The sequence below is a fragment of the Cricetulus griseus genome, chromosome 5, assembly GCF_003668045.3.
Source record: "Cricetulus griseus strain 17A/GY chromosome 5, alternate assembly CriGri-PICRH-1.0, whole genome shotgun sequence".
NCBI classification, from domain to species: Eukaryota; Metazoa; Chordata; class Mammalia; order Rodentia; family Cricetidae; genus Cricetulus; species Cricetulus griseus.
The window spans coordinates 129,876,476-129,885,061 of record NC_048598.1 but is presented as its reverse complement, the minus strand read 5'-3'; the positions used below and the strand labels follow the sequence as shown (position 1 = coordinate 129,885,061).

General features: G+C 45.0%; 1 protein-coding gene across 1 annotated transcript; it reads right to left on the bottom strand.

The window, feature by feature from the left end:
- Nucleotides 1-7,314: 7,314 nt before the first annotated feature.
- Tmem30b (transmembrane protein 30B) lies at nt 7,315-8,376 on the bottom strand. The gene has a single exon (XM_035445084.1). It carries the CDS (start codon nt 8,374-8,376, stop codon nt 7,315-7,317), a length of 1,062 nt encoding a protein of 353 aa, XP_035300975.1.
- Nucleotides 8,377-8,586: the final 210 nt, after the last annotated feature.

Genomic DNA, 8,586 nt, shown 5'->3' with positions numbered 1-8,586 from the left:
TCCTCGTTGTCATTTAACAACATTTAAGGAACTGTGTGTACTGGTCCAGGTACCAGGAATTGGCAATGAAAAAACAAAGGTGGGAAATACTTCTCAGCTCCCCCAGAGTTAACAGCCTGAGCATGCAGAAGCGGATAGGATGGGACAACAGCAACGTGACAAATGCCCTAGAGGCAAAGGAGACTAGAATCTTGTGGAAGGTTGGAAGAAAAGGGCCTGCAGATCTAGAGCAAAGCCAACGGTGAAGGTCTTGAAGAGTCCTCTGAGGATTTGAACTCCCTCCAGTAGCTGCACGTAGTCATACTTGATTGTAAGAGGAAGGCTAACACATGAGGTTTGTTATTGGGGTAGTGGCTATAATGTGGAATGTCAACCGGCCTCCTGATCGGGAGTCTCCTCCAACTTCCGGGTGAGAAAAAGCAAAGCGAGGCCAGGGCAGCAGTAAAAGAAGGGCTTGACTAAAAGAGCCTTGGGATTACTGAAGCCACAGTATCTGGCAGCAGTTGGAAGCTGGAGAAAGCAGAAACAGAGCAGCCAAGCAGGCAGTTAATGATTTTGACTAAGGGGGTGCAGGAATCAGGTTAAGTACCAGGAATGATCTTTGGAATCAGGAATGCCTTGTGTGGCGGTTGGAGTAAGAATGGTCCTAGAGGCACATATGTTTGAATGAGGGGTCCCCAGTGAGTGGAACTGTTTGGGAAGGATTAGTGATTGTGGCTTTGTTGAAAGATCTGTGTCACTGGGAGTGGGCTTTGAGATTTCAAAAGCCCATTCCATGCTCTCTCTCTCTCTGCCTGTTACCTTTGAATCAGGATGTAAGTAAGCTCTCAGCTACTGCTTCAGCACCATGCTTGCCTGCCTGCCGTTATGCTCCCCACCATAACGGTCATGGGCTAATCTTCTGAAACTGTAAGCCAGCCCTCAACTAAATGCTTTCTTTTATAAATTGCCTTGGTCTTGGTGTTTCTTCACAGCAATAGAAAAATAAGACAGAGTACAAAGTCTGCAGGAGACAATAGTAAATTTAACTCTGACCACCTAGTCAGGTGGCACCTGGGGGACCTTCAAGTGTGTCTAAGATGTGGCTGGAAATGTGAGTTAGGAAAGAAGACAGGATTGGAGACAGGAGAGTTGCCACTTATATAGCAATCAATCAGTAATGTTTTAAAAATGCATGCAAGTAAACACAAGCACCAATGGGCTCCTCTAAAGAAAACTTGACAGATACCATATTCAGTTATCTGGAAATTGTGTTGAAGTAATTGATAAGTCTTAAGCTTTAAAGACTTGCAGGGAAAGATTAGGGCTTTAAATTCTATCACTCAGTCTTAGTGGGAAGTGTTGCATCTCCTTAATTTTGATGTGTTGACAGAAACAATGAACATTGGTGCAGTGATTAAAGCACTTTGTGGAAGAAAGATGACCCATGCAAATACCAGATGGATATGGCAGCCTGCCTAGGATTTCAGACTCAGAAAGAGGACAGAGAAAATACCAGATTCAAGCTGGCTAACAAGACTAGTCATATCAGTGAGCTCTGGGTTTGATTGAGAACCTCTGCCTCAGTGACTAGAATGGAGTACAGTCAGTGAAGATGACCAACAACTTTGGGCCTTCCCATGCAAGCACAAACACCTGTAGCCCACACTCAAAAACATACATACACACAGACATGCATACCCGAGTGCATAAACACATGAGGGGAAGAAAAAGAAAACAAAAATTAATGGGAAATAACCTTTATAACTCATAACAAGAATGACTTTCTTTTTTAAATGATGAAGCCTGATGGAGAATTCAGAAATGCATGGCTGCACAAAGGTGCTGAGGATAAGTGATAGATTGAGTGATCAGCCCATAACAAGACATTTACATCATCTGGGAGAGCCAGAAGGTAGGGGGAAGGACTACAGGTTGTCACTTTCAGGGCAAGGCCCAGCTATTGTAATTACAAACTTACAGCAGCCTGGGTCTGAAAAAATATGGACCCATCAACAGTCAAGCATGGATGAGGGAGAGGCCCAGGGCGCCCTAACCATCTATTTGCTGCCACAGATGACCCCATTAAGCTGCAATAGACACTTCCAATTCAATGGTTACATGATGGCCCTGGCTGAATTAAATAACAAAACAAAACTAAGTTATGAACATAGGAAAAGTTCTGGTAGGGATGAGAGAGGGGGAGCCTGTAATAGGGATGGGAAAGAAATAAGAGAGGGTGTTGGAGAAAGTAATCAGAATATATATATATATATATATATATGTATATATATATATATATATAGTGTGTGTATATATGAAATTATCTCAAAACAAAATTAATTCCTTTAAATGGTGAAGCTGGGAAGATGTCAAGACAGACCAATAGATAAGGGTGCTGTTGATGGTATGGGTTCGAGCCCTAGGATCCACATGGTAGAAAGATAGAATAGACTTCTGAGGGACTGGAGAGATGGCTTGGCAGTTGCAAGCACTTGCTGCTTTTGCAGAGGACCAGGTTCAATTCCTAGCACTCAAATGGTAGCTCATAACCATTGATAACTCCAGTCCCAGGGGATCCAATGCCTTCTCCTGACTTCAGGCACCAGCCATTGTACATGGTGCATAAACATGCCTGCCAGCAAACACTCATACACATACAACCAGATAAATCTGGGGAAAAACAATGACTCCTGAAAGTTGTCCTCTGATTTTTACATGTGTTGTGGATTGTGAACACTTGCTCTCGAGCATGCATCATACACACACACACACACACACACACACACACACACACACACACACACAAATAAATAAATGTTATCAGTGTGTGTGCACGTGCGTGCAATGTGAGACAGGGTTTCTCTATATAACCGTCCTGGCTGATCTGGAACTCACTTTGTAGACCAGGGTGGCCTTGAACTCACAGTCATCTGCCTGCCTCTGCCTCCCAAGTGCTGGGATTAAAGGCACGTGCCACCACCATCCAGCAGATGTAATAATTAAAAAAAAAATAACTAAGTAATCCATTCCAATGGTTGTCACAACTTCACTCAGTATTAGGCTTCTTTCTTTCGTTTCTAAGTAATACTAATTAAACACTTTTACACCTATTCATTGTGTGTGGGCATACACGTGCAAGAGCTCTGGTGTGGAGGTCAGAGAACAACTTTAAGGAATCAGCTTCCTCCTTTCACTGTGTTGGTCCTTGGAATGGAACTTGGCAGCAAGTGTCTTTACTCACTGAGACATGTCTCTAGCCGGCACTGCATATATATATATATATATATATATATATATATATATATATATATATATCATTTTGAACCAAATAGAAAAAAAATAGAAAATAATCTATTTCTACCCCATTGGTCTTGATAGCTTTCTAGAAGCCCAGGCATTCTGATGGATAAGATGAATGAGGCCACACAGAGTTAAGCACCTTGGGCTTCCAGAGCAAAGCCCTTTAAGAAAAACAAAATGTCAGTATTAATACACATCATTTACAGTTGTCACTAGTTATGTAAGGAGCCATTCACCATGGGAGCTTAGTGTGGAGGGCACGGCTATGAAGGCCCCTGACAACAATACCTTTGCTTCTAAAGAAAAGATAAATTGCACTCAAATTGATCAGCAAGACAAGGGTCTGGAAGGTGGCGAGCCACTCTTCACCCATTGCATCTCCACAAAGCCCAGGCACTAGTGGATTCTGCAGCTGAGCCAGCCTTGTCTTCTGCACAACTTCCTTTGCTGCTGGCTGCACTGCTGACCCGGTCCCTCTGGGTACCCTGTCAGTCTAGGGATATATCTGGTCACCTTCTCCTTCCATTCGCCTCTTCCTGTCTATGACCCCAGTGTGTACTTGCTCTTATTACACAGGAGTTTTCTCTGTGCTTGAGCAGCTTTGCTAACTGAAGGAAGGCTGGCATGTCCTAGAGACCTCCCTCACTAACATCAGGGGTACTGATGATGGTTATCTTCATACAGTGTGACAGAGCAGTGCAGTAAGTTCTCCCAAACACATACTGCTATACTACTATTTTTTTTTTTTTTTTTTGGTTTTTCAAGACAGGGTTTCTCTGTGGCTTTTGGAGGCTGTCCTGGAACTAGCTCTTGTAGACCAGGCTGGTCTCGAACTCACAGAGATCCGCCTGCCTCTGCCTCCTGAGTGCTGGGACTAAAGGCATGCGCCACCAACGCCCGGCTCATACTGCCATTCTTAATGGGAAAATTATAAAGGATACTGGGGTGCAACACCAGCAACTGGGAAACTGCTATAAATAAATAAATAAATAAATAAATAAATAAATAAATAAATAAATGTAGCCAGTTCTTTACAAGGTGAAAAGGCTGTCATGTGAGATCTCTTCAGAGCCTTAATGAGTTTCAGTCAGATTTGGGAAGTCCCTTTAAGTGACTCTTGAGAGAGAATTAAGAGAAATTCTCCTGGGTGGAAAACTTTAATTGCCAACTAAAATGAACTGTCTTTTACCTATAGCCAAAATGTTGGATGTAAATGAATGTCCAGTGCAAACAAAAAAAGAATTTAGTTTTATTTATAGCGACTGGTGACTTTTATCCAAGTTCATATAAGGAGCTGGTTGATAACACAGACTTACCAAGAACCCTTTGGTGTGGCAGAGAAGTTGTGGCTACATCCTACTAAGTAACATTTGTTCCAAAGGAAAGTCTGTGCTTAATTTTTAAACAGTTTCCTAGTGAGCAGATTGTTGAGTGACTTCAGCTGTGGACATGTTGGAAACCTCAGCTTTTTTCTTTCTTTTTTTATTATTTATTTTTTATGGAGGTGGGTATCCCACTGAACACTTTTGTTTGTACCTTTATTTCACAAAGTAGGTAAGTTTATTTCTAGTCCAACTGCTGAGGTTCACTCTTGTGTCTCACTCTTGGAAGACGTACCCCCAGTTGGGAAACACATGAGGATGCAATCAATCAGAATCCTGATACTGGACAAAAATGCTGCACAGTAAGAGGTCCCTGAGGCAAAGGCCTGACAATTTGGTTTTAAACTTTCAGCTCTTTTGCAGTCTCAAGCACTAACAGCTAATTATTATTTACAGTCTGAGTAAAATGCAGAGAGGCAGGGCTGCTATCATCACATTCCCTAATAACATTTTATACTAAAATTTAAGAGAGATTGCCATCTATCAAATTTAAACAATACTTGAAGATCGTGTATTCTAAACACAGGGTGCTGATGTGGGTTCAAATGCTGCTTCCTAAACAAGTTATCAACCAAAGAGTGAGTTCTCCTTGACTGCATCTTATTCAGAAAGGTGATGTTGCAGCTACAATGTAACTCTGCTAGTAACATGAGGCAAGCGGCTGGTGCTGTGTGTGCCTTTAAGACCACAGTTCAAGAGAGTTAAGTAATGTGATAACGGAGAAAGACAAACACAACCTTTATTCTCTTTCAAAAACCTAGGAAACAAGGCCTGGAACTACAATTTAATCACAGGGCTTTAAGTTTCATGGTCTCACATTAAAATGTATAACAAAAGACTAATGTTCTACAAATAGTAGCAAAATACAGTTACCTATCTAGTGAAAAAAAAATGTAGCAAACTCTCTTAGCTGACACAGAAGAGCTGGTCAACCAAGCATTCATAATAAATAAAACTTTCTAAAAATTCATGTCATGATCAGCTTTTCATAGTCAAAAATCACAGTATGTAATCCAATATTAAATGTTATCACCTCCAGAAGTCAGAAAGCCAGCACACTGGAATTATTATTTTCTGATATACATAAAAATGAGACAAGATTATTTTAAGTCACTTTTGACCCAGACAATCTTAGACAGACATGTTGTGCATTCAAAACAAGTATCGACTAAAAAGAATAAAGGAATGGATGAAAATTATTCAATATAACTCAACATTTGACTGCCAAAAAAATAAAACATACTTCAAGATGTGTACTGCCTTTGAGGAATGAAATACACCTATAACCTGAAACTAACTGCACTGGGGAGCCAGGATCAGAAGACCCTGACAAATACCAAGGAGCTGTTTTCTTCAGGGAACCTAGAAGATGGTATCATGGGAAATTTTAAAGTTCTTTTATGTTATTGTTACATAAAAAGGAGGGCTTTAAAGTTTAAAAACGTCCCTTTATTGTACCTGGATTCATATAGTTTTATATCTATTGTGGGTAATCAAATAAAATGACTGAATGATTTTAACATTAAGGCTGAAATAATCCTGAGTCTACTTTGCATATAAGCATATAGCCCTTGGCATTCTTTAAACATAATCACTAGAAATGGATTTCATTTGTGAGTAAATTAAAACTGTGTTTAAGATAGTTCTTCATGAAAATGATATGAACGAATTAAACTATCCCCTTAAGCATTAAAAAAAAAAAAGATGACGATTCAAGAGTGACTGATCAAAGAGGCAAGAGACACTCAGGGTCCCAAGAAAACAGCTTCCTCCTAAGATCATTTGCACCTCAGTGCACTGCCCCCTCCCCTCCCCACCGCGCAGACTTGCCTTGCATTTTCAAGCTTTTACAGTGTCTTGTGAAGTCTGCTTTTACATTTAATTACGAGTTGGCACACTCCTGCCCTATAGATCTGCATGCTACTTTCCTAGAGCTAGCAGTTTTTCTCATTCATTCCACAAATTGGAAGCTTCCTATGTTTAAGACCAAACCTGAGCACTGAAACTGTCACTGTTCCCGGTGACAGATTATTACTGGAAAAACGTGAGTGCTTCAGGCCCAGCCTGGCTTAAGACTCTCAAATTCAAGGGCACAGAGGCTCTTCAGGAAAGGCAGACTTTTCAGTGAAGACTGCCCATCCTGGCCTTCCTGGGTCAGAACCTGAAATGCTCAACGCTTTTCATCGACTTAAATTTTTAACAAATATGCTTTCCCCACTCCTCCAAGTTTCTGTAGGCCATCAGTGGGCACTACTCTCCATCTCAACTCTCTAGTCATCTATACCTCCCTCCCAGAAATCCGTGTTACTGAAGGAACAGAATCTTAGAGTTAGGATCCAACTGCTGGCTGCTGGTCTTAACTAGTTCCTGTTCAGATACATCCCGCGTCCTTTGCTCTGGAATGCTATAGACCTGACATGTCAACTCGGTAAGCCATGAAGGGGATGGGGAGAAATCACAATTTCTGGCATTGTACAGTTCAAAACCCGAAAACTGTCTTATCTCAAAGAGGAAGCAGGTGATTCCTTTCTCTAGGCCCTTCGTCCACAAGAGGCAATCGGTGAGCTCGAAGTTGCTGTGTTAAGGAGCAAAGGACCACCGCAAAAAGTGGCTTGGCCAAGAAGCAGGAAGGGGTCTTTGGGAAGCAGCATCACTCGTCATCGTTGTCATCGTCATCCTGGTCCTGGTAGCGAATGTAGACGACCAGCATGACAAAGCCCATGAGGATGCAGAGGGAGCCGACGACCAGGTAGGCGATGCCCAGGAAAGGGTTCTTGCCACCCATCCATGAGATGTTGCTAAAGATGATGAGCTTGTGGCCGCCGAAGGCGCGCACCGGGTAGTTATAGGTGATGTTCACAAAATAGGCACCCCGGGGCAGGCCGGCCGAGTAGTTGCCCTGACGGATGCGCGCGTACAGCTTGCGGAAGGTGGGCAGCGCCGCCGTGCGCATCCACACCACGAAGTCCTGATTGATGAAGCCCGTGTTGTTGGGATCCGGACTGAGCTCGTAAACCGGTCGGTGCCAGTTGGGCGGTGGCGCCGTGCCGCTGAAGGCCAGCTTCAGGCTGCCGTTCACCAGGGGCGGGTTGCGGAACTTGACGTGGTAGTCGGTCCACCAGGCGATGGCGGTGCGGTCGAGAGGCACCTCGACGTAGCGTTCTCCGGGCCTGCGCTGGTACCACAGAGTGAAGGAGTCGTTGAAGAGGCTGTTGGCGATGGCGCCGCAGGGCGCGATGGGCAGGCCGGTGGCGCTGAGCTGGTAGGGGGCGCACTCGTTGGCGGGGTGGCGCAGCGCGCTGGCCAGGCCGCTGAGCTGCGCGTCGTCGCGGGACACTCCGTAGCGCCGGTTGTTCTGGTAGAAGTTGGACAGTTCGTAGTAGAGGTACACGGGGCCTGGTAAGAGCTCGGGCAACGAAAAGTGCCAGGCGCACGAGCAGTTGGGTGGTGGTGAGCGGCCCTGGCCTTCGGTGGCGCACAGCGAGCAGTTGCCGGTGCCGGGGTTGCCAGTGTAGTCGTACTCTAGCTCTTTGATGCCGTTGGAGGAGTAGAAGAGGCCCAGGCCGAGGCCGATGAAAGCCAAGCCGGCACAGAAAAAGAGCGGCAGCGTGATACCGGCAGAGAGCAGGGGTTGCCAGGCCGGGAGGCGCTGCTGCGTGAAGGCCGTGTTGTCCGGCTGGTGCGCGCCCCGCGCCGACACGCTCCAGGTCATGGCTGGGTCTCCGGCTGGGTCTCAGTCTCGGGGCCGCGGCTGGCCTCCAGCCGCCTCGGCGCGCTCCCCCAGCTCGACGGCTGCTCCTCAGCCCCGCCCTCCGCCCGCGCAGGTGCGCCCGCCCGCCCATCTCCTCGGTCCCGCCTTCCGCGCAGGTGAGGTGGATTGCCAGGTGCCCGGCATCCGCCCAGACTCTTCAGTTCCGCCACC

Coding starts and splice junctions, on each gene's coding strand:
- Tmem30b (XM_035445084.1), bottom strand. CDS start 8,376: ATGACCTGGAGCGTGTCGGCGCGGGGCGCGCACCAGCCGGACAACACG.